The sequence below is a fragment of the Mytilus edulis genome, chromosome 6 (genome assembly GCF_963676685.1).
Source record: "Mytilus edulis chromosome 6, xbMytEdul2.2, whole genome shotgun sequence".
Classification (NCBI taxonomy): domain Eukaryota; kingdom Metazoa; phylum Mollusca; class Bivalvia; order Mytilida; family Mytilidae; genus Mytilus; species Mytilus edulis.
In genome coordinates this window covers 79351247-79376500 of record NC_092349.1, presented here as the reverse complement: position 1 = coordinate 79376500, position 25254 = coordinate 79351247, and the positions used below count along the sequence as shown (strand labels likewise).

General features: G+C 31.9%; 1 protein-coding gene across 1 annotated transcript; it reads right to left on the bottom strand.

Moving 5' to 3' along the window:
• Window positions 1-2020: 2020 nt before the first annotated feature.
• Window positions 2021-24149, bottom strand: LOC139526830 (uncharacterized). The gene is made up of 5 exons (XM_071321980.1): window positions 23804-24149; window positions 19170-19251; window positions 14593-14769; window positions 6945-7127; window positions 2021-3203 (listed from the first exon to the last, which is right to left on the bottom strand). Exons 1-5 carry the CDS (start codon window positions 24104-24106, stop codon window positions 2977-2979), a joined length of 972 nt encoding a protein of 323 aa, XP_071178081.1. The 5' UTR covers window positions 24107-24149; the 3' UTR covers window positions 2021-2976.
• Between the last annotated feature and the right edge of the window lie 1105 nt (window positions 24150-25254).

Genomic DNA, 25254 nt, shown 5'->3' with positions numbered 1-25254 from the left:
TTTGTATTTTTAGCCATGGCGTTGTCAGTTTATTTTCGATTTATGAGTTTGGTCCCTCTGGTATCTTTCGTCACTCTTTTATAAAATTATATAATCTGATAACCAAAAATTCTGCAAGTCTGTGGTTGCCGTTTGTTTGTGTGTTTCAAATTTGTTTTTCGTTCATTTTTTGTACATAAATTAGGCCGATAGTTTTATCGTTTGAATTGATTTACAATGATCATCAGCAATCATACCATCTCTTTATATTTTTATATAAAAATATTTTAATATTCAACTATTGAAATCGAAATTCACAAACCTTGATTAACTCAATTATTAAATTATAAAAAAATAAAAGCAGTCAACGTTGTGTATATATTTACATATAAATTTAATAATGAAATAAACAAATTGATTTCTATCAATCATTAATTCTGTATAAGAGTTGGTAAAAATTACTTTTAAATGCTGCTTTCATGTCATGGGAATTTTCTTTAAAAGATAGGCTAATTGTAACAATCGGTCTTTGGTCGAAAATTGCCTCACTGGCAATCCTGGCTGAAATGTTTCTAAATAATTGTTTATCAAATTAAGGCTTATAAACAAACACGCGTGTTCAACCGAATGATGAGTTAAAGCGGCATTTATTTCAAAGAAAAGAGGGTAGAAAGATACCAAAGAGACATTGAAACGCATAGATCGAAAATAAACTAGCAACGCCATGGTTAAAAAAAAGATAAACAGTGAAGTTTTAATTTAGTTGTACTGCTGCAATACAATGCGACATGGAGGTGTTACCCTACATTACGAAGGTGGAAGTGTCAAATTATGAAAAAAGAAAGGCCAGCTGTTATACCAATTGCCTCTAGCTTCTGGTGCTTTGTGTCGTTTTATTGTTTTCTTGGTGGTCTCTAACCGTTTTATTCATCTATATGAGAAGTTTAAGTAAAAAACAAAGGAGTTATGCAATAAGTATATTTTTTGGTCAACTATATCAGACTCGACTCAAATATTGTTTGGTTCGAGCGTCACTAATGAGTCTTTGGTAAACAGCACACCATGTCCGGGGTACCAATTTTGATACTCTTTGATGAGTGAATATACACATGGAAAAAATATCACCATAGCAAAACATCAGGTCACCTGAAATATCGAGTTACATGTATAAATCATTATCCTATACAAAATCGTGATTTGAATCGAAATGTAAGTAAGATCTTACACGCAGCGCACATGCATTTAAACACAATTTCTACACATTAGCAATAGTTCGAAAAAAGTAAGATTTGTTTTCGACTAAATTGATTTTTATTTTGAATTTGTCTTGGAATAGCTATATTCTATACTATCGCACGAATTCTAAAAGGAGCTAGACCGGATTTTTTGCCAGGTATAGCATGAATAATGAATGAAGTAACTGTTTGATTTTCGGTAGGAAGAAAGACAACTCTTATTCCTTATTGATTACTTGTTTAATGTAATGCATATATATATATATATAATGTCTAAAAATAGCAACAATCAACATTCAATCTATTTAAGATTGTCAACATAAATGTATCAATTACTATTCTCACTACATTGTGAAATCACAAATCTTTCAAGACAAGATGATAAAAGTGATGAATATGCATACAGGAATCCTATCGACGTAAAAATCATTGGAACCGCATTCGGTTTGTAATTAACTATCTACAGGAAGTGCTAATACTTTAAACTAGCCTATTAGATTTTTGAAAAACTTAGAAAATGATTGAGGAAATACTTCATAACGAAAACTTTTTTTATAAAAAAATATATACAAGCTTTACAAATATAACGTACTTTGAAAATCTAAAATGTAATAGTCATGTTGGGCTTATATAAAACTAAATAAGGAACTAAAGGTAACATCAGTGGTCGGAGAGGCAAAAATTAACAATAGGAATCAGTAAATCTAGTTCTATCAGGAACGAAAGTAAAACTCTGATATATCCAGGTTATATAGGATATCTTTTCTCACCAACACGTATGCGTAAAGGGTTGTGACAAAGTTGTAAGTATAAGTCTTCTATATTCTGTAACAATGATATCATATAGTATTTACTTAAGTAATACATGACCATAGAAAAAATACTAATGTGTATAGATATGAGAATATGTGGTATGAGTGCCAATGAGACAACTCTCAATCCAAGTCACAATTTATAAAAGTAAACCAATAATGTGTATACCAGTTTACACCGAAATTCAAACATTTTGTTATTTTGAATAAGAATGTAGTACAACTTCGTACATATGCTATTATATATTATATTTAAAAACAACGTTTAAAAATGAATTACTAAATACAAATACAATCTAATAATATCTTATGCATGAGTAAATTTTGGAAACTTAGAACGTACACTATTGTACCGTTTGTATCATCGAAATGCTCGAGAAAAAAAAACTATTTCAGTTCATTGTCTTGAATATTTAGATTTACTGCCACTATTAAAGTTTGGTTTTAGTTGGTACCAAACACCTTCACTGAAATTAATGTGGCTCGTTTAATTTTCATAAAATTTTGAAAAAATATTTACTTTGACCCTATGACAAAAATATAAAAATTTCAAAAAACTTGAACCACACACTTTATTGGAAAATTTTTGTTAAATAAATAGCTGTTTGACTAACACTTATTTTGATCATTGAGAGGCTAAATATTTCCGGAACAATAGAACGTAATTAAAACATTCAGTTGATTTTTAAAGAATCATCTCCCTGTAGTGTTATGTACCACCTTAAATTCATAAAGAGTTTATAAATTCTCCTTATATGTAATAAAAGCTTCAAATTATCAGTTAAAAAAATTATGCCTATCTAACCAGTACAAGAAAAACATGTTTTATTTTTTATGTGTATCCTTTTTGACAAATGTATTGTCGCATTTTGCATTGAGAAGGATCATGTATATTGTAGTTTTATGATAAATTTTCAGTTAAAATACTAGATTAAAGATGAACTCTGTTCCTAGCACATTGGTACATAACAATATTCCCATCTAACCCCTGGGTCCATAGTATAACACCAGGGAGTAGCCTCATTGGGAAGCGTACAACAATAATTGTTATTTGTATTTGCAGGCCAATAAGATGGTCTATGTGGCCAATTAGAATTCCATTTTTGACATGTTCGTCCAGTGGCAGTGCAACCTACTTTTCCGTAGTATCGTCCAGGTGTAACCATACAATCATGAGCTGGAATTAAAGTGAAACTATGAATAGTAATAACAATAGACACGCAAGGAACAAACATATCAAGCTAAAGTCGTCTATATCTAAGAAAATGTTAATTTAAGAAAATGTTAATTAAACAAACATTTTTAGATCTGAATACAATAAAAGTAAAAGACTTCGATGGATCTTTGTCTCATTGGCACTCATATCATATCTTTGTATATCTATTTGAGACACGTTTTGCTATGTGTTTCTTTATTTTACATTGGCGAGAGGTATAGAGTGAGGATTAAGAGCTCACAAATAAGTTTACAGCCCTTGGTTTGTGTTAACTTCCCAAAACAACATATATGGTGTAATGGTGTATGGCATATGATGCAACATCTTCGCTAGCCAAGGGCTACGGTCCACTTCCCTCCTCTCCACTATTGGCGGATAGAGATAGAATTTTGGAGATACAAGGTAATGATTTTCATTGGTTGCAGTCGAAACTCGCTACGTCCAATCAATAAGCGGCTATAACATGATCACGTGTAAATGTACAAATGAAGTGTGTGTAAACAATTACCACGTGCTTATAGTGCAACAAGTCTCTACATACTAACATACGACTATATTAAGCGACAATTTTGAATGTTTTTAATCAACTAATAGAAGTCCTATGTGTATGTTTCTTGCATAAATTCATGAATGTCAACATATATTTTCGTTTCCTGCTTTAACAAAATTTAGACGCTACCGTGTTTTTACCTCCAAATTGAAGAGTTCAAGTGCTACCATTGGTCAAGAATAATGTATTTGGAATGGGCGTGACTTTAATATACCGATAGATTGCGCAACATTGTTATCACAAATATTGGCTTAATCTGCCAAGGGTGGAGAGGAGGTAAGTGGATCGAAACCCTTGGCTAGCGAAGATGATGGTAATATGGTAGAAGGTGTATGGTGCTATGGTGTATAGTGTAAGGGGAATGGTGTAATGGTGTATGAGGAAAAGTGTGATTGTGTGACGTGTATATAAAGTGTGGTAATCAAAGTTTAAAACTATGGGAAAGATAGAAACAAATTTTTAATTTTTTACATTAAGATACAATATTGTGATCAAAATTCGTGTTTAAAACATAACAATAGTGTAGTCGCACGCTTTCCTTCAAATTAAATTGCACTATGGGTAATTTCGGATAGTGTAGATAGAATGTGTATGGTGCAAAGGTGTAACGTGTATGGTGTTATGACACAGGGTGTATGGTGTAATTGTGTATGTTAAATGGTGTAATGGTTTATTGTGTTATTTGGAAGATTACACCATCCACGGACTGTAACCCCGCCGCATTTTTTGCACCTGTCCTAAGTCAGGAGCCTCTTGCCTTTGTAAGTCTTGTATGTTTTTTAATTTTAGTTCATTTAGATATTTTGTAGTTTAGTGTGACGTCCATTTTCACTGAACTAGCACACAATTTGATTTAGGATCCAGCTGAGGACCTTCACGGGTGCGGAATTTTCTGGCTTCGTTGAAGACCCATTGGTGGCCTTTGTTGTCTACTCTTTGGTCGTGTCTCTTTGAAATATTCCCCATTTTCATTCTCAATTTAAGTTTACCCTATTTGATTTATCAAATGATATAACAACATTCCTCTTACATCTGGTGTATTGAGAATAATATATACAGGTTTACTTTATCTCATCTAATTCTGCAATAAGATTTGACCAAGTAAAAAAAATGGAGATAATATTTATGTTCAATTCGTTCGAAGAAATGATTTATCTTTAAGGTGAAAACTCGAAATAAAATTTACAAAGACCAGGCTATTATTTATTGACGATTTTTATAACCATGAGGAGCTATATGACTAAACGGACCTTACTTGTCGTTAATTGATAAACAACCATACCTGACGACTATCGGGACATTAGTCTCAGTAAATTAATTAAATTTACAGTCAATATCGACACTGTTTGTTCAGCATGACATGCGAATTTTGACAGTCAATGTCGACACCGTTTGTTCAGCATGACATGCGAATTGCGACAGTTAATATCGACACTATTTGTTCAGCATGACAACCGAATTTTGACAGTCAATGTCGACACAGTTTGTTCAGCATGACAACCGAATTTACAGTAAATTTCGACACAGTTCTGCGGATTTTTACAGTCAATGTCGACAAAGTTTGTTCAGCATGAGATGCGGATTTTTACAGTCAATGTCGACAAATTTTGTTCAGCATGAGATGCAGATTTTTACAGTCAATGTCGACACAGTTTGTTCAGCATGAGATGCGGATTTTTACAGTCAATGTCGACAAAGTTTGTTCATCATGAGATGCAGATTGTTACAGTCAATGTCGACACAGTTTTTTCAGCATGAGATGCAGATTTTTATAGTCAATGTCGACAAAGTTTGTTCAGCATGAGATGCGGATTTTTACAGTCAATGTCGACAAAGTTTGTTCAGCATGAGATGCAGATTTTTATAGTCAATGTCGACAAAGTTTGTTCAGCATGAGATGCAGATTTTTATAGTCAATGTCGACAAAGTTTGTTCAGCATGAGATGCAGATTTTTACAGTCAATGTCGACACAGTTTGTTTAGCATGAGATGCAGATTTTTATAGTCAATGTCGACAAAGTTTGTTCAGCATGAGATGCGGATTTTTACAGTCAATGTCGACAAAGTTTGTTCAGCATGAGATGCGGATCTTATTGTCAATGTCGACAAAGTCTGTTCAGTAGGAGATGCGGATTTTGAGTCTATGATAGTATGTTCAGAATGTGTTGATCAAATCTAATGGTCAACGACTTTGTCAAATATAGCAATGTTTCCGTAGTAAAAGGTGTTTTGGGTGTAAAGATATTGAATGTCATCTACTATGAAGGACAAATAACATTAACGGTAAAACTGTTCTTGCACACAAGATGTGCACTTCGACAATGAAGGTCTGTTTGGTGATCTTCGAGACCAAATTATATGACTGCAGTCTTATGCAAACGTTGACGAGTTGACAAATCAAAAAGGCACCTAAAATGAAGCCTGGAAGGTTAAGATAAACTCGAAATTTTACCCCATGACGAAAATGTGCATCATTTTCCAGAAATCTTGTTCAATGTATATAGGAGATGAATAGAATATTTGTTCATGTAGCATTTTAAATTAAATGTAAGTAAAATTGATGGCTTGCAGAGAGATGATAAATGATAAGCAGACATGAATGGTTTAATGCATATTCTGGGTGAAACAATGTTGTGTTTTATCATCTATAATGTTTCATAACATGAAATTGTATACAATTTGATAAATGATATGCATTTGATATTTGTTTTAGTAAAGAGGAACAAAACATATATGCATGGCTTGCATGAAACTTGCAAAGTACAGTTTACCTAATTGATATGACAGAAAATTTCAGGGCAAAACATCAATTTACTTTTGGTTTATAGAATTCATCACACTGGTCAAAACTGATTTCAAGACATCAAAACAGATATATTGTTAAATAGTATTCATGAATGACTTTATTGTCAGATTCAATAAGGCTATACAGTATATGCATCGTCGTTCGTGATCATCTATCATTTGAATAACCTAAATGCATATTTTTAATATAACTCATTAATATAACTCTTGCGCATAGCTTATTAGAAATACACTATATATACTTACTAATATCTTATCTCTATGCAGTATCTTATTAATAAATTTTGTGTGTAGAATTAAAGTTCATAGATAGATTTATGCTCTTATATTTGGTGATAAATAATTACCGTGACATGATAACGACGCTGGTACCCATGTATCTGGAGCAGTACATCTAGATACTGCACATGAAGGCGTTGATACAGCATCAGGGTAGGAGGTACATTTGTAATTTGCATATATGGCAGTACCGACATATTTGTATATGACTTCCTGTTCCGGTCGCAACATAGGTGGCTCGTAACAATAGACTGTAAATACAAAAATGTTCAAGCTTAAGGCACATTACAGTTAAAGAACGAAAATGTATCAGGGTCTTAAGGTGGCACGGTAGTATTTCCTGGCCCATAGGGATAATGATAGCCTTTTTAGAATTTTCAACACTTTCTAACACTGCAAAACATTCTACATTCACAGTTAACTGAAGTACTTTCATTCTACTATTCAGAAATGAATTTGAATATGTATCATGACCGTTTACTTTTTTTTGCTATTTTTGAAAACCTAAGGCCACTAGTACTTTTATGTCTTTTATGGTGCAGTGAATAAAAAATTTAAAAAAATTCTCAAAAATTCATTTTCATCTGTATGTAAAATTATTTCATATTTTTCTACACCTGATTCATCCCTCAGTTTGGGAAAGTATGTTCAGTTGATACTGTATATTTTGTCCAATCACACTGTTTAGATACATTAACCTAAGTAGGGTACACAAAAGAGCAACCTAAATTCTGGAATGCAAATACTACCGTGCCACCTTAACCAAGACATAACAAACTTGAAACCAGTCATGACACCTATGATACATAGACTTCTTACTTTGGGGCATATTACAATAAAGAATACTAGTCTGCACTTATTTCTTACCAAAAAAAAATGAAACATTACATCCCTACCCCATCTGGCAGATTTTCACTTTTTTTTCATCTTACCATTTTTACTTAAGGAGTAAACAAAACCCAAATATATGATGTTTCAAATCAACACAGAAATCAAACATGGTGATTCAGGAGGAAATATTGGATTGCCAACTCTATTTATGGTTAATCTGACTGAAAGAAACAGTTTAAGCACCAAATCATGAAAAATGAGATTAAAGTCCATTCCACATTTTACAGCATGCCTTATACTACTTTAAACATTTCCAGATTATGAGGGCTATACAACAAGAGTCTTTAGATTGCACTTAACTATTATTCTAAAATCTTTTTCACAATACATGTACTAGAATACATCTCTAAGTTGACTGTTTGTCTATTTCTCATGTATGCATTAAGTTAAATTATGTCCCCTTACTTAATCAATTTGCCTTTATTATGTTTTTCAATGTCAGAAAATCTTAACAATTAATGATATTTGCATGGAAAATGAATAAACCATTTAATCTTGCTGATATAACATCATAAAAACATTCTTTGTCAAAAATAATGTCTAGTCAATGTAAAAAAAAACCAATTTCTATCTCTATTTCAGACAAATATGAGAGCTAAATGAATAAGTAAGGACCCCTTAACCACTTACTGGTTCCCCAAAAGCTGCTACTGGTGTCATGTTACATCACAACTACAAATTAAACATGCAGAAAACTAGTATAGCTGTACTTGTGTTGAAAAAAATAAGAAATTATGCAATTTATTTATTTCGATGAAAATAGTAGGATGTACATGCAACCGAAGAATGTCGCGTCTCAAATTTCAGTGGTTGCACATGTGTCAGACAATGCGAAAAGTTAAAGCGAGCACTTGTAATTAAAAATGTATTGCAAGTTACATAAAAATAATGAAGTTCTACTTTCTAGGTAAATTTTTACATTATTACCCACAGATCAGGCAAAATTTGCTGAATCAGCAATTTTTACTCTCAGGGGTGGAATTTAAGGCTTGTTTTTATCATAGTTGCTCTAAATCAACTTTTTATTGATAAACTTACAAATTGCATAGGTAAAATAAATTCCTTTATTGATTTAGTGCAAAAATGTATATCCCCCTTAAGGTGGCACGGTAGTATTTCCTGGCCCATAGGGATAATGATAGCCTTTTTAGAATTTTCAACACTTTCTAACACTGCAAAACATTCTACATTCACAGTTAACTGAAGTACTTTCATTCTACTATTCAGAAATGAATTTGAATATGTATCATGACCGTTTACTTTTTTTGCTATTTTTGAAAACCTAAGGCCACTAGTACTTTTAGGTCTTTTATGGTGCAGTGAATAAAAAATTTAAAAAAAATCTCAAAAATTCATTTTCATCTGTATGTAAAATTATTTCATATTTTTCTACACCTGATTCATCCCTCAGTTTGGGAAAGTATGTTCAGTTGATACTGTATATTTTGTCCAATCACACTGTTTAGATACATTAACCTAAGTAGGGTACACAAAAGAGCAACCTAAATTCTGGAATGCAAATACTACCGTGCCACCTTACATAGCGACCGGCATGAAGATGATATGTGAGGTAGGTGAGGTGAGGTTAATACACATCAGGAAAAAGGTAAATACATAACCATTTGATACAATGATAAAATTATTCGTGTGAAAATCCTTTCAAGTTGACCATGAATTCACCTACAACTATGCACTTAAAATATCTTATTGATCAATAGGCGCAATAAAAAACAATAATGTAATCATCAAATGATTTTCATAGTGAAATTAAAACAACAAAATAGAAAACCACACATTCATAGATAACTTTAACATAAAATGTATGTCTTAGAATTTAATACATTTTATCTCGGAATTGTTAAAATTATTTCAATGACCCATGACAGATCCTAAAATTTCGGGCACTTCAGATAATGTCCAAGTCACGGTGGGTATGGTTGTCCTGCGAGAGAACGTACTGTGCTGGTGATTCGGTCCTGACGGGTGCTGGTGGGTCCTGATTCTGTGCTGGTGGGTTTGTTTACATTGTATCAGAACGGCAATAAAACGACTGTTTTGTTGCTTAATTTTTCTCTGATGCGTCATAAGTACCATGCAAAGTATATTACAACAATATTATATTGCAAAAGTCGTGCAAGTTCGTTAAACGGAATTGTCCTGACGATGTGCTGGTGATAAGAAAAACGGTCCTGGTTCTGTGCTCCTATGTCCTGGTTCGGTGCCTTTATATTTTAGTTAAAAGTGGCATATATTCAAGATAATTGATGCTGTACTGTTATTGACTAATTAACTGTTGTCTGCTTTCCTGAAATTGACATCGTTATGAATCTGTTTCCTGTTATTATGAGAGAAAAATTACCCCTATTTTTTATTCTTTTTAAAATTAACTGTAATTTTATTTATTGGCCTGTTAATGGAACCCTTCTTGCCCCCTTTGAAGATAAGAAAATATGTTTACGATTTTCGGGATTACGATCATTTTGCAAGATCACCAAAATACGTTGTAATTTATACAATACCTATATAAAGTAGATGATGTGGTATGTTTGTTGTCAATGGACAAATTTCCATAAGAAACCAAAGGAAATATGTGTTAACAACCATACGTCATTGTACGACCTTCAACAATAACCCATAAATAAAAATGTAAAAGGTTTTGCATAAAAATGGAGAGCAAAAATATAGAACAAAGAACTTTCTGAGCGTTTGAATCATATGTCTTTAGCAGCTTAAAACACATTTGTTTGTGAACAATTGAGTGCTGACTATAAAAAGACAATAGTATTGCGGATTTGTTTGTGTTTTTTTTGGAGGGGATGTGGGTAAGTTAGAGCGAGGTTACAGTGGAAGTGTTAAAAACTTCAAGATTATAAAAAACCGGTTTTTTTCTATAGTGAACATTGATTGGTTAAATATTTCTCAGTGTGTTTGAATTTGTTTGTCAGCTATTTGGTCATGAATGTTTGTCTCTAATATTTATTTAACTGTGCATTTGTATTCAGATATCGCAGATCAAATTTATTCGTTCATTGTGTAATCATACGTTTTTTGATTGAGTTAAGTCTGCCAATTGATATTTTATCGTATGTTTTTCTATGTTGTAATGTTATGCTATTGTTTCAGAAAAAGGGAGAAGGTTTGGATCCATTAAAACGTTTAATCCCGCTGCAAATGTTTGCACCTGTCCTAAGTCAGGAATCTGATGTACAGTAGTTGTCGTTTGTTTATGTAATATATACGTGTTTCTCGTTTCTCGTTTTGTTTATATAGATTAGACCGTTGGTTTTCCCGTTTGAATGGTTTTATACTAGTAATTTTGGGGCCCTTTATAGCTTGTTGTTCGGTGTGAGCCAAGGCTCCGTGTTGAAGGCCGTCCTTTAACCTATAATGGTTTACTTTTTTAAATTGTTATTTGGATGGAGAGTTGTCTCATTGGCACTCACACCACATCTGCCTTTATCCAATTAAGCTTTGAATAGTTTCCCGTAAGATTTAAAAGTTGTATTTTAAAAGAAAAATGTATCTTACAGCTATTAAGAATCACTTGCTGTATCTGTAAGATGTTTTCAACATTACTTTTTTGTCTGAACGGTTATCAGGTAATTTTTTTTCGAAAGTACGATAGAACACTAAAAAAAAATCACTATTTTATGAAAGGGCAGACTAGAATATGCCAGAGAATATGTCAGAGAATGAAGACGAGATAACCTAGAGAACACTAACAAAACTAAGATTTCTTAGCTTTTTCATTTCAAAATTCCAAAATAAATAAATATTTTTGATAAAGAATTACAGGGGAGGAAGTGAACAATGTGTCCTACTTTTCTATATTTAAATATTTTTATGAATAAAAATCAAATGTGCCTTAATTATAATTGAAAATGAGTAAATGGAAAAAATACCCACCTAAAATACACTTTTATTTTAATATTGGTAATATCACCAAGCTTTTAAGTTTTGTGTGTCAAACACACCATCTCTGTAGTTATGACTCCTTACAAAGATATTTCACTTCTCCATTTTTTTTCTGCATTTTTTTATATTGTGAATTCTTAGTATTATTATATTAAAATGTAGCCTTAATTTATATTTAAAAAAACTGAATCTAAAGCCAGATAAATCAAACATTTTTGTTTCCATCTATCCGTTTTCAGGACTTTAACAATCAACGTAAACACGCCTGGAAAGTAAAATGCGTACTCGACTGTCTGTAATCAACCATTTTTAGACACCCTCCTAAAAAACAGGCCGGGATAGGGGTTCAGAGAGTATGTAGACAAAGGTTATATCTTTGGTTAGCTTGCTTGTTAGCTAAACCGTGAAGTCATTGTTAGGTAAGGTATATTACCCTCCTTTCGAAGTAGCCTGGTCCTACAGACAGAAAGATGTGTCACTTGTCGGACTAGTCTACTCTTAAAGTAGGGTAGTTTACATAATCTAACAATGACTTTTCTGTTCAGCAAGCAAGATAACCAAAGATATTCCCTTTGTCTACACACTCATTGAAATCGGCTTTAATATTGCAAATGTTCAAGCAATTAGGGCAAAACTTACCGAGTAAAAAAAATCAATGTCTATCTACCTTGCACATTTCAGAAAATTCAGATCAGATAACGAAAAATGGGTCCAGCAACATTTAGAAGCAATTTAAGATTTTGACCCTCACAGTTTCCATTCACCACAAATATTCTCGTTACAACGAATCATTTTAAATACAAAAATACCATTTGCAGCCTTTTGTTTATCTATTAATACATGTATACGGATAAAGTTATGAAAGGCAGCAGGGTCACCAGGGTGAGGAGTCCATGTCATCTGCAAATGCTAAGCATAGATCTAGAAAGCGGCAGATAGTCATGACATTAAAAAAACTCTCTTCTTTTCGACTTTTTTCTAAACAAATTGACACATAAAATGAATTATATAGTATTGTGGAATTTTTAACTTGTGTTCAATTCATTGGTTACACCTTTTACTAGGATAACAATCCTGTCAAGTATGAACTGGGTAAAATATTTCAGAAAAGAAGATGGAAACGGAAAGTTTCCGTGCGTCAGGTGCAACAGCATAAGAACAGCTAACATACCTCGTCAGGGTGGAAGCTAAAAAGTCCACGAAAATTTGATTTAAAACCTTTACTCGTTCCAACAAAGTTATTGAGATTTTATTGAGGATTTAACCATCTACGACAACACAATTTCTTTTTTTAGAATTTACAGCTCTTCTATAAATATATGCAAAGCAAACCATTGATTAAATTGCTTGCTATGATTGTTTGGATGTTTGTAAACGACAGGTAAGTAGTCTGTTTACTATATACTACAATTTGTTTGGACAATAAACATTAACTTCAATTCCTGTCAGTTTGTATTTGTCCAATCAAATCCCAGTATGTATTGAAACTCCGCCTACCTATTGTTTGAAAACATCCAAGCAAACATAGCATGCAAGTCAATCAAAGTTTTTTTGCATGCTTTTATAGAAGAGCTGTACTATATAATGCAAAGAAGCGTTTAAGTCTTTCGCCCAAAAATACTATCAATTTCTTTTTGTCCTATGTAACTTCCATACCATTTCCTTCCATTCATGATCATTAAATTGAAGTGTAAAATATTTCTTGGTACCTGCTTAATTCCTTTGTAAGTCTTATGTAAACATAATTATGACAATAAATGTTGTGAGCACAAGATTCACTGCACATTTTTAAAGTTCTGCTTCATCAAACATTGAAATGTGAACTTAAGTTTTGAGACTTTTTTCATCGACACGATTGGGATTTTTGTATATGAGAACATGGTTTATCTATAAGTTGAAAATGCAGCTTTGAACTAGCTTTCAGTACCTGCAAGCATTCGTTATTCAATAATGTGTGTCTTTGTGTTATTATTTTATGTAATAAATTGTTGTGTTGGTACACCACTGTAACAATGAAGGAGGAAATGAGGAGGATTGGTTGGATGAAAGTGGGGAGGGGTATGCGGAGCGCTAACAAACATGTCTATGCGGCATGGGCTTTGATCATTGTTGAAGCATCAATTTAAGGGGCATTTAATATCTTAATGAACTATTCTTATTTTAGATACTATATATTGTTATCTGATATTGGACGAAAGATGTTGCCCTTTTATGTAATTATTTAATACAAGTTACGATCATTTGAAAACACACATTAAACAGCCAAATGGATGCACAAGAGCTAAAATAGGAGTCATAGATCCTATTGACAACAATTATCTGCCCAATTTTATTGATTTTGTAACATTTGTTTCAAATATGACCAACTTCTTATCCAAAATCACCAGCACCGTATCAGGACCCACCAGCACAATGACAGGACCCACCAGCACAGTATCAGGACATGAATAAATTGAGAAAATGCTAAATTTTAATAAATTGCAATGTTTTTTTCACAAAATAGTTTTGTCGTGTGGATTGCGGTATAGAAAGCGGACTCTATGAGCATTTTTGTTTTATTTTTTCAGTTCGAGATTTTCTGAAATTGAGCATTTTTGTGTTACGCTTACTGAAACAGTTTAGAGGGTCAACTTTTTAATGATTTATATATGAACCCATAAGAAACAAAATTGAAAAATCTCAACTGTTTTCTTCCATTTTTTATGAGTGAAAACGTCAAAAATCATCATTTTCGTCTTTGTTTACATTTTTTCATTGATCACCAGCACCCGTCAGGACCAAATCACCAGCACAGTACGTTCTCTTGCAGGACAACCATACCCACCGTGAAGTATGTGACCTATGTTTCTAATAGTATCTTATGCTTTATCATTTGATTGAAGTATTTCAAAGATCATTTAAAGTACTTACGACCACATTGAACATTTGGTCCACCCCATTTTCCTGACATCAAACAATAAAAAGTCTCTTTTCCAATTTGGCCCGGTAGAGGTCGTTTGCACTGGAACTTGGCTTCAGCATACCCGACAGTATACTCGTATTCAATGATAGCCTTCTTGTCTTCTAGCTCTCCACAGTCTACATACACTGTAAATAAAGTCAACTACCTAATATGTGTTCTTCAGTTTTAAATTAAGAAACAATTCCTTCATGTCATGCTCTATGCTCATTTTAACATGGGTAGGCATTATATTTGTCGATATTTTACACTGAGCGTTAGCGAGGTGTAAAATGTGGTCAAATATAATGCATACCCATGTTAAAATGAGCATAGAGCATGACATGAAGGAATTATTTCGATTCTAATAGGACAAATACAGTATTTTTGAAGTCGAAGCGTACGAAATTACCGTAAAAATGTTTGGCTGTTCCCGTTTCCTCCTTGAATTTCATATTTGATAAGTTTAAAAACTACGAGCATGCAGGATAAATATATGTTGTTTCATAAAAATATATTATAAAAGTTTATGTTAGCTGCCTAAATGTATATATTTTAAAGGATAACGATGGAAATAATGTTAATTTAAACAGTAAGTTTGTGCGCATGTGTCAAACATGTTTTGTGCTCATTAGAACACGGCTTTGTTTACAAACCGTAATAAGGACGTCATATTAGAAGATATGTTTGAATCAATATACAACAATACTAAGACACTGAAACTGATGTATTTAAAATGTAAAAATGCTCGATATAATTATTACTTTCTTTTGAAAATAAAAAAGACTTGGCCTTTTGGTGGTCGATTGGTCTATAATGTATGAAGGTTATCTACTGTATCTATCGTGAGTTTTGGGGTCAACACCCAGTTTATTAGTTCGAACCCCGTATGTAGCAGTTACGTTTAACTTTAATCATAATTGGCTAGGATTGCCAATGTCAACAATCAATATGTTATACCAATGTCTAGTTAGTTGTAAAACATTTTGTTCTTATTACTCGTTGTCAAATGGGAAAATAAATTAACCCGTGCACTTTTTCACTGCGAACCAAACAAAGCGAAAAAAATCGACTTCTACGTGTTTTGAAGATTGCACAAGTCATCTCATTAAAAATGTCTTAATGAATGTTGTTTTTGTAGCTACTTTAAGACAGATGCCATATACTGACATCATATTTCCATGGCAAAAAAGATAAACCCGCTTCAGGCCAAAATAACAATATTAGACGTGTCCAATATTGACAATGGTTGATGATCATGCATTATCGTACACTAGTACTGTACAATTAGAGTATGTATCGTCATGTAAGTTGTACAAAAGGTTGAATTCAATCTATTTTGGTTACAACAAGCAATATGCACATATCTTGTTAAATCTCGTTTAGATAGTTATGTGAGCTTAGAATTCTTTGAATTTAGTATACTACACGTTGAAATGTCAGATTTTGATAGCTTAATTGTGGTTTTCATTGGGGTCTAAGCGTGACACCCTAATTTCTTTTAGCGTGACACGTGAAAGTCGAATAATTAAGTGTGAAAACGGGAAACATTTTTTAAACATCGGATAGGAACATTGTTTAGCAAAACCAAATCGTGAACACCGCATATTAACAAAGCAAATAAACACGTATTCAAAATTGATATTTCAATATTAAATTTCCGTGTGCAATATATGCATAATAAAACGAACATGAATTAATGACAGTTAATCGAAACTGAAATACACATTACCGGTATAGTAAATTTCATCGCATTTGATTTCTTATCCTTAGACGAGAATAATCTGTAATATTTTATCTCATTTTTAAGCTAATAGTAGTTGCTGTGTCTCAGATTCGTCATGAGGCGTGTTTTTCGACTGAAACTAATACTCCGCACTGGGATGCAAAGCAAATACCGTACATAAACAGTGTTACAGTATGTTCAGTTATTATGTATGATTGTTTACTTTTTAAGTTATACTGTTACACCATTTCTTTTCCAGGTGTGTGTGGTAAAGGAAGAGGTCCAAAACATTATAAAACATGATTCAGTTATTGAGATTGGTTGTCGTCCATTACAATCTTTCATATTTGTTTTTTCGTTTAGCGCCTTGAAGATAATTCAGGCTGTTACTTTTCATGTTAGAACTAGGGTTTTTTATCTTATCATTTCGGAGTGTTTTGAAGCTTTCTATTTATGTTTAGTACAGGTCTTGAGCATTGGAAATGTTGAAACTCTAAATGTAAGAGATGTAGCCATTTTCAACGTTTTTGCCGCCATTTTGGAACCGGGCACTTTTTAGTCATTCCTGTTGTTTAATCGTACATAAGGAACTGTAATTTACGTTTTATCAAAACCTACTTTTAGTTATATCTATAACACAGTTTTCAACGGATTTACGAAATGTAGCCAATTGGATATGACGCCATTCACAAAATGAGCGGTAGCAATCTTGAAAAACTGAAAATAATTTATGTCTAGCAGCTGATTTTTTTTTTTATTATCGTTTAGTCAACCTTTATATCAAATTTCATGCTTGTATCTCCATAATATCTCCAACTAATGTGACCTATAATTGCTGATGTCTACGTGCGTGGTATGGTCTCTGATGGATTGTTGATGCATTGACAAACTGTGTATTACGTCATTGAATGGCATGAAAAGTTTAACAAAGTATTCCAACCATAAAATTAAATTACGAAAAATATAGCAGATGATGTTTTTGCGTCATTTAAGGAGTTATACCAACCATCAAATTAAATAACAAAAAATGATAGATGATCAATTGGCTTCGTTCGGTATAAACATTTGTAAATTAAATTTTTCAGTTTAAGAAAAAAAATATATTAGCAATAATAGAATCTGATTAATAATTAATAATTTTATTTGTTATAATTTGATCGTCTGTGAATGACAAAGTACGACAATTGAAAATGAGCATTCAACCGACTGCATGTACTTTATTATTAGTGGACAAAAAATAAGGTGAACAAAAGAAACAGATTAAAATTATGTTTTTAAATATCGAACTCTATGTCTAATTCAAAAAGCAGAAGACCATTCTAAAAAAAATCACAAAATCGAACGTTGGCAATCAACAGATCAAGTAAACAAACAACTACTAAATTCCTAACTTAAACAGACATTTTCCGAGAAAAAAAAGATGGAAGGTTTAAACTGACTAGATAGTTCTTCCACTTATGACAGTTGTTTATTCTATCTTTTTATTGACAAAATTAGTTGAACAACACAAATAAATATAACAGGCTGAAACGTGAAAAGGTTTACAAATTACAACACAGAAAACTAATGATGAGAGAGCATGAACCTTTCAATCTGTGCAGACCCCTATCATACCATTATCTGGAATACCAGTAAATTATACTTTTTTATTGTATGGTTTAGTCAATCTTCGTATTTTACAGAAATGGTTGTGCTTGTGTTAGATTTTGAATTATTACATAATATATGCAAGACATTTTTAAGTAAATGTGAGATTGTTAATTTATTATTTTAACGTCATGTGCTATGTAGGAAGCGTCCCAAAAGACTTCAGATTGTCTACAAATCGGATAACATAACACACGTTCACTTGGTAACTAACAAACCAAGTAAAGAGCCAGAAATCCATGTGTAACGTTACGACTCGTTGTGGAAAGGAGACAGTTGTTCACTTTGGGTCCAAATGGTTGCACGGGTGTATAAAGGCACAGACAATAAGAACTACTTAGTGAACTTGAAACATATCGTTAAAAAGAGAGAGATCTCTGTTCGACAGCGTAGTAATTAAAACCTTCATCATCACTATTACTAGATTTATTTCCCTTGACTTGGCTGGTTTGAAGAAGTTCGCTTATTTAAGACCAGTCCATCTATAGACAGGAGTTTTGGAATAAACTCATCAATGAAGTTTCCAGTTAGTCGTCCCATATCATACACTTGGTTCTTTTAATTATGAATTTGGTGACACTGATAAGTGATTACAATTCAATGATAATTATAAAGGCAATCATACATTGGTAAGCAAATGTTCCCCTCTATGTTTGCTTTAAAACTATGCAGAAGTCTGATTTTATTTTATATTCATATATTCTCTACCTGACTATGCATGCAATATTTGGTTTAAAAGTCAAAGTCTAGAACATCAGAAAAAGTTGATATTTTTTGCATCAGACAAATCACTCATGCAACAAGCAGTCATGTCATTTTGCACATGTGCATGCATCATAACAAAAGGTTCCGTAAAAAAATCATCATGCAATAGTATAAGATATTCACTGATGAGAAAATAAGGGGATGTAGTATGATTGGCAATGCTATAACTATCTTTTGAATTCAAATGGAGGGAATGTTAGCAATTATAGGCAATCGTCCAACTTTCAACAAAAATGAACACTATGCATTAAACGTCCCACACGTGTCAACTGTGAAACAATTCAAACAAAATAACAAACGACTTTATGTATAACGAAATAATTCACGTACAATAAAATATGACAGACATGATCCAGCGACAAGCACTGAACTTCATGCTGTTAAGTAAGTTTGATAAGAAAATATACTTACACCAGTTTGCACATGTACCATTGGCAACACACAGGTCCTCCACAGGACAGGAATGACCCACACAGTCTTGAGGAACTAAGTCCTAAAAATAGAAAAAAGATAATTTAGATTTTCTCTGCCCAGTACTCGCTAACACACATATTGGCCCGATCTAAAGTCTACAAACAGTCATCAAATGGAAAAGCATATGGTGATGATTCAATATAAATGAATATATAAAGTCTACATGTAATGTTTTAGGCCTGTTTTTATATTATGTACACATTTTAATGTAATATCTAGTTCCGAAAATGTACCAGAATCTTGACTTATTGGAAATATTATACCTTTTTATAAGAATAAAAGATATCAGCTCGATCCACAAAATTATAGGCCTATACTTAAATGTATTTTAAGCTCTTTGGGTAAAATTTTCACCTCAGTGCTTAATCTTAGAGTAAGCTAAGTTTTATAGAATTCCATTGCTGAAAGAAAGTCAGTTTGGATTTAGAAAAAGTTATTCTACTACCGATAGCATTTTTGTACTTCATTTATTGTTTGAACTGTTAAGAAATAAGAAGAAAAAAACTGAAGAGTACTTTTATTGACTTTGATCAAAATAGATTAAATACTCTGTGAATGGTAAAGGGTATAATACTATTACAAATATGTGCAGTTACTGTTATATAAAATCTAGAATTTTTTATAGTAATGAATTTTCAGATTTTTTCCCGCGTAAGGTTGGTGTTAGGCAAGGGGAAATTGTCCCCCTATACTTTTTTCTTTCTTTGTTAATGATTTAGAAGATTTTCTAAGAATCAAGAACATAGATTGTTCGAAAACTCTATCAGATGAATAAGAAACCGAACTTGATTGTTATCTTAAACTTTTTGTCATATTATATGCAGATAATATAGTTGTGTTATCAGAGTCGCAAGTTTGATTACAAAAGCATCTAGATACTTTATCTGAATACTGTGAAGTGTGGAAATGAAAGCGAATGTACAAAACAGTAAAATTGTTATTTTCTCTAAAGGTAGACTGCCTAATAATGTTCAGTTTAATTATAACGATATTGTACTAGAAATTGTTAATGAGTTTACTTATTAAGGTGTCTTTTTCAGTAGCATAGGATTTTTTTTTAAGGCAAAAAATTAAAGCAAAAGAAAAAAAAGCCACATGTGCTATTTACGACTTTATCAATAAAGGAAGATTGCATAATCTTTCTATTGAATGTTAAATGGAATTATTTGATAAAACTGTTAAACCTATTTATGGTAGTGAAGTCTGAGGTTTTGGTAATGATTCGGCTGTAGAAAGGGTTCATATGAAATTCTGCAAACTTTTGCTAAAGGTTAAACAATCTACGACTAATTTTATGATATATGGAGAATTTGGCAGATACCCTTTGAAAATTGATATAAACACTTTGTATAATTAACTACTGGACAAAATTATAGTCTGGAACGCAATAAATACTTCCTGCAATTCGATACAAGTACATATAAAAAAGAAGATGTGGCATGATTGCCAATGAGACAACTATCCACTAAAGACCAAAATGAAACAGACATTAACAACTACAGGTCACCGTACGGCCTTCAACAATGACCAAAGCCCATACCGCGTAGTGAGCTATAAAAGGCCAAGATAAGACAATGTAAAACTATTCAAACGAGAAAACTAACGGCCTTATTTATGTAAAAAAAAAAAAAAAAAAAAAAAAAAGAACGAAAAACAAATATGTAACACATAAACAAACGACAACCACTCAATTACAGGCTCCTGACTTGGGACAGGCACATACATAAATAATGTGGCGGGTTTAAACATGTTAGCGGGATCCCAACCCTCCCCCTAACCTGGGACAGTGGTATAACAGTACAACATAAGAACGAACTATAAAAATCAGTTGAAAAAGGCTTAACTCATCAGATGTATAAATATAAAAATGATATTACTTGGTTAAAAAATGTTAAGTCCATTCTTGATGAATCGGGTTTGTCATTTGTCAATAGTTTGTAAGGTTAGTTTAAACTATTTTATTTGCTGAATTTAATCAAAATGGATTAGACAATCGTACTTATGAAGTCTTCTCCAAAATACAATGTAAAATTACAATAAAAGTATAATAATATGGACATGCATATAAAGCAAACAGTTTATAGAATATGATACTATAGCTTTCATAGCTAAAAAAAAAGAGGAGAGAAAGTAAAAAGAGAAATAGAAAGTTTGAAAAGTCGTATAATTTTGTGACGATGACTTGTGTATTGATGACGATGACGTTCCGTGCCAGTAATAATTAACGCTCTAACAAGGCATAAGAAATCTGTTTGATTAAGAAATATTTTGTAAGTGATACATGATGGCTGTATCCTAGTGTTAACCAAAATCTTGTTGACTGATCAATTTAAACAGAAATGGCATACTGACATGTTAGAATCGCCAAAAGCTTTAAACTATCGTATGTATAAAGAAAACTGTGAATTTGAATATTATTTTTAAAATTTAGATGATAGAAATATTATTACATTACAAATGTATGTAGACTGAGAAAAGGAAATCATAGATTTCCTATTGAGACTGGTACATGTAGGTGGCAAAATGTTGAAAGAGAAAATAGAAAATGCTTAATTTATAACTCTGGCGATATCGGAGATGAATTTCATTATGTTTGTATATAGCGCTCTGTATTGAATGATAGTCGTAAACAGTTATTGAGAAAAAAATATACAAATCATCCAATTTTTTTTTAATTTAATGAACTGATGAATAGTAAAAATCTTTCTGAACTTAACAACTTGTGCAAATATATAAGACTAGTCAATATGCATGTAGGCTCTCCTGGGTAGCTTATGTATTTGATTTCATATAGTTTAATATGTATACTGTTACTTATGATATTTGCCTCTCTCTTGCTTTCTTATAACTTTTATATGTATGTTCATTTACATCATGTAATATGTATTGTGTGTATGTCTATACCTATGTAATTTGGTTTGTTGAGTATTAAAGATACATAAAGTCTAAAAATAGTCATCTGATCTTTTCATTTACAAGTGGTACACATTTTAGTTTATGGGCCACCTGAAGCTCACCTCCGGGTGCACGGTTTCCATGCTTAGTTGAGGACCTATAAGGGGCCTTGTGCTGTTGTCTGCTATTTGGTTGGGTTGTTTTCTTTTTGAAACATTCTTCATTTCCATTCTCATTTTTTTTTTCATTTTTCGATTCTGACATGTTAACTGAGTCTAAGGTATATAATGCAATGTTGATTCTTAATTCTTAATTATGTAGGAGTAAATACACATGACTGTGCGAAATACTATTTCTCTCAAATCACAAAAATGGTACCGACGAAAATATATGAATCGAAAGAACTAATAAAAGTTGAGAGAACATCGTATCTACCAATTAACAGAAACGAATCTCTCTGTTTCTTCTTTTCTTTTCTTTCTATGTTGTTTCAGATTTTGCATCAAGTTTTCTTCAAAATTTAATTTTCATTATTTTATGTCGTTATGCTACAATACATTCAGTCTTGCAAGTTTATATTTGATACATTCTTACCCTCCAGCTAATCTTTAAATAAATACTAGTATATAAATAATTTTAATTAGAAAAAGGGTGATGGTCCTTTCCTTAGTCCCTGTGATCTATAATTCAATATATTATTATTTAGAGTCCGATTCAGATTTTCTGTTTTATAAAAGATATATATTATATTTTGTCTGCTATCTCTGCATTGTGTCCCACCAATCAGCAAGGAAACCAGATATAAATCAAAGCAAGAAACTCACAATTAAATAATTTGACACACATGTTCATCATGTAATGTATTATGCTATCATTGACTTGACAAACTGTGTTAAATATGATAAGTCCGGATTCTTGGAACTTTCAATTTTTTTTTCTTTTCCACTAAAAATGCATTTTGATTGATAAGTAATAAAATTAATAGCCCTGATAATTCATAACGGCTCGGTTTTTCATAATTGCCCTCGTACATTTTGAATACCCATGTTTTTTTCATAATGGCCCTGCCCGTGTTCTAATGCTCTTTTGGTATTTAACAGATTTTTTTTTCTTTAGTTAATAAAGGGGCAGCTTCAGACTTAAATCACTATACTGGTTAATGAAATAAAAATATTTTTTGAGTGGGTATTAAATGGTTATAACTTGAAATGACACTTGGGCATTAAATTCTAATTTTGATAGACAGGTTTTTTGGTTTTTTTTTCTTTTCTTCCAAAATATGATTCAAACTGCTTCCAAAATTTGTTTTCCATTTATTTACATGTACATCATGCTGTCAGTTTATTCGTTGACTTATAATTTGGACGACACACCTTGATACATTATATTGTATTTAAACCTTAATTTAAAAAAAGCGTTACAATACTTTATGAACATTGTTCTTAAAATTTATTGCAGAACATATAAATTTCTATCTAATTTTTTTAACGTTGTAATATAAATATTGATAAAAACAATAATTTATCTAAAATATTTACGATCCTCAGAAAGAATGATATATATATATGCCATTATAAAACATGTAGTAACAAAAATATGGTACTAATATTATGCACAAAAATGTGCTGGTTTACATTTTATTTATTTTGTATGTCGAATTATGTAATTGTAATTACCTGTGGAAATTGAGGTCTTTCCTCGTATATAGAGCCCACCATTGGAATAAGTGAAAGAGTACTGGTATCTTCTAGGTTCATAACACACACGTGCAACTCTTTCACAAAGTTGACGGACTTGCAGTAATTAAAACGGTAACAAATATCCATACACTGGTAGATGCTATTTGCTGTGTTGTTTACGAACGATCTCCCTGGCAGGTATTTATCACGATTTTGGAATGTAATAGTCATTTCCAAGCCTAAAGAATTCAATATAAAATACAATTCGGTACATAAAATTGCTAGAAATTTTCTTGTCATTTTGTTTTCTGTAGAATTTAACGGGTTGGTTTTCAATGAAAATGCATTTTACTATATTGCGTCTAGGTTTTATTTATAATAAGTTAGACTATTAGGTTCATTAAATATGGTAATTAAATAAAAACGCTAATGATGGTGATCAAATATTTATGAAGACCTGTAATGTGAATCTAGTGAAGCGTTTGTAGCATCGTAGTTTTCTTCATTTTTTCTGAAGTTCACGCTGTCCATTAATAAGATGGTAAAAAGGTCAACAAACATGATCATGATTACATTTCGTATGAAAAATAACATAGGAATTTAAAGACCTACGAAAGATGATAAAGGTATATCACGAAAAGATACAAGTAGAACAAAGACAATGTAACAATTTACATGATGACTAATGCCACTAGGAGACAAGAAAATTTACTGCTTACACTTGCTGAGCAGTTTAGATCTTGCATGATCTTTTTCTTTTCTCTTGGATGTTTTGTAGACAGTTGTTTTGTCTTTAAGTCATGGTCTCTTTGAATCTTGGGTTTTGTTTCATGCGTAGAATTACCTTTTATTATGGTAACTGAAGTAACATTATATGGAAGGACATAGGAGACCTAAAAATATAATATTATATCGTTATGTTAATATATGTACATGTATCGTAATTTCCATACTATTAAATCGTTATTTCGAAATATGCATCAATGTTTATATCATTATATCGATATTTGTATCATATTAATATCAATACTTACATGTATATCGTTTACCTATCTCAAAATATTTATATCGTTATCTCGATATTTATCAATTTCCCACAGGTCACAAAACAAGAAAAATAGTGTTTTACTAGAGTACCATTTATGCTTTAAATTAGTTATTTGTGGGGTTGTGCTACTTCTTAGTCCTCAATGTTCTTGTAATGTTTATGCCTTATGAATATAAATAAATACTCTGCCTTTTGAATAATGATAACAGTTGTAAACGGGACCTTGTTTTTGTTTTTCAAATATCTAGTCCAATTAGGCATATAAAAATGATGCTTTCCTATCTGAATTGTTCAACAGCAGACAAAACAAATTAACTTAAGTCAAAAATCTATATAAATCAATACTCATGTTCGGTTCCACCTCTTCATTCCGAGACGCCATGATAGTATATAACACTTG

Coding starts and splice junctions, on each gene's coding strand:
- LOC139526830 (XM_071321980.1), bottom strand. CDS start 24,106: ATGACAAGAAAATTTCTAGCAATTTTATGTACCGAATTGTATTTTATA. Junction 14,770..19,169: donor TGGTACATGTGCAAACTGGT/GTAAGTATATTT, acceptor CTTTATTTACAG/TGTATGTAGACTGTGGAGAG. Junction 7,128..14,592: donor ACCAAATGTTCAATGTGGTC/GTAAGTACTTTA, acceptor TTGTATTTACAG/TCTATTGTTACGAGCCACCT.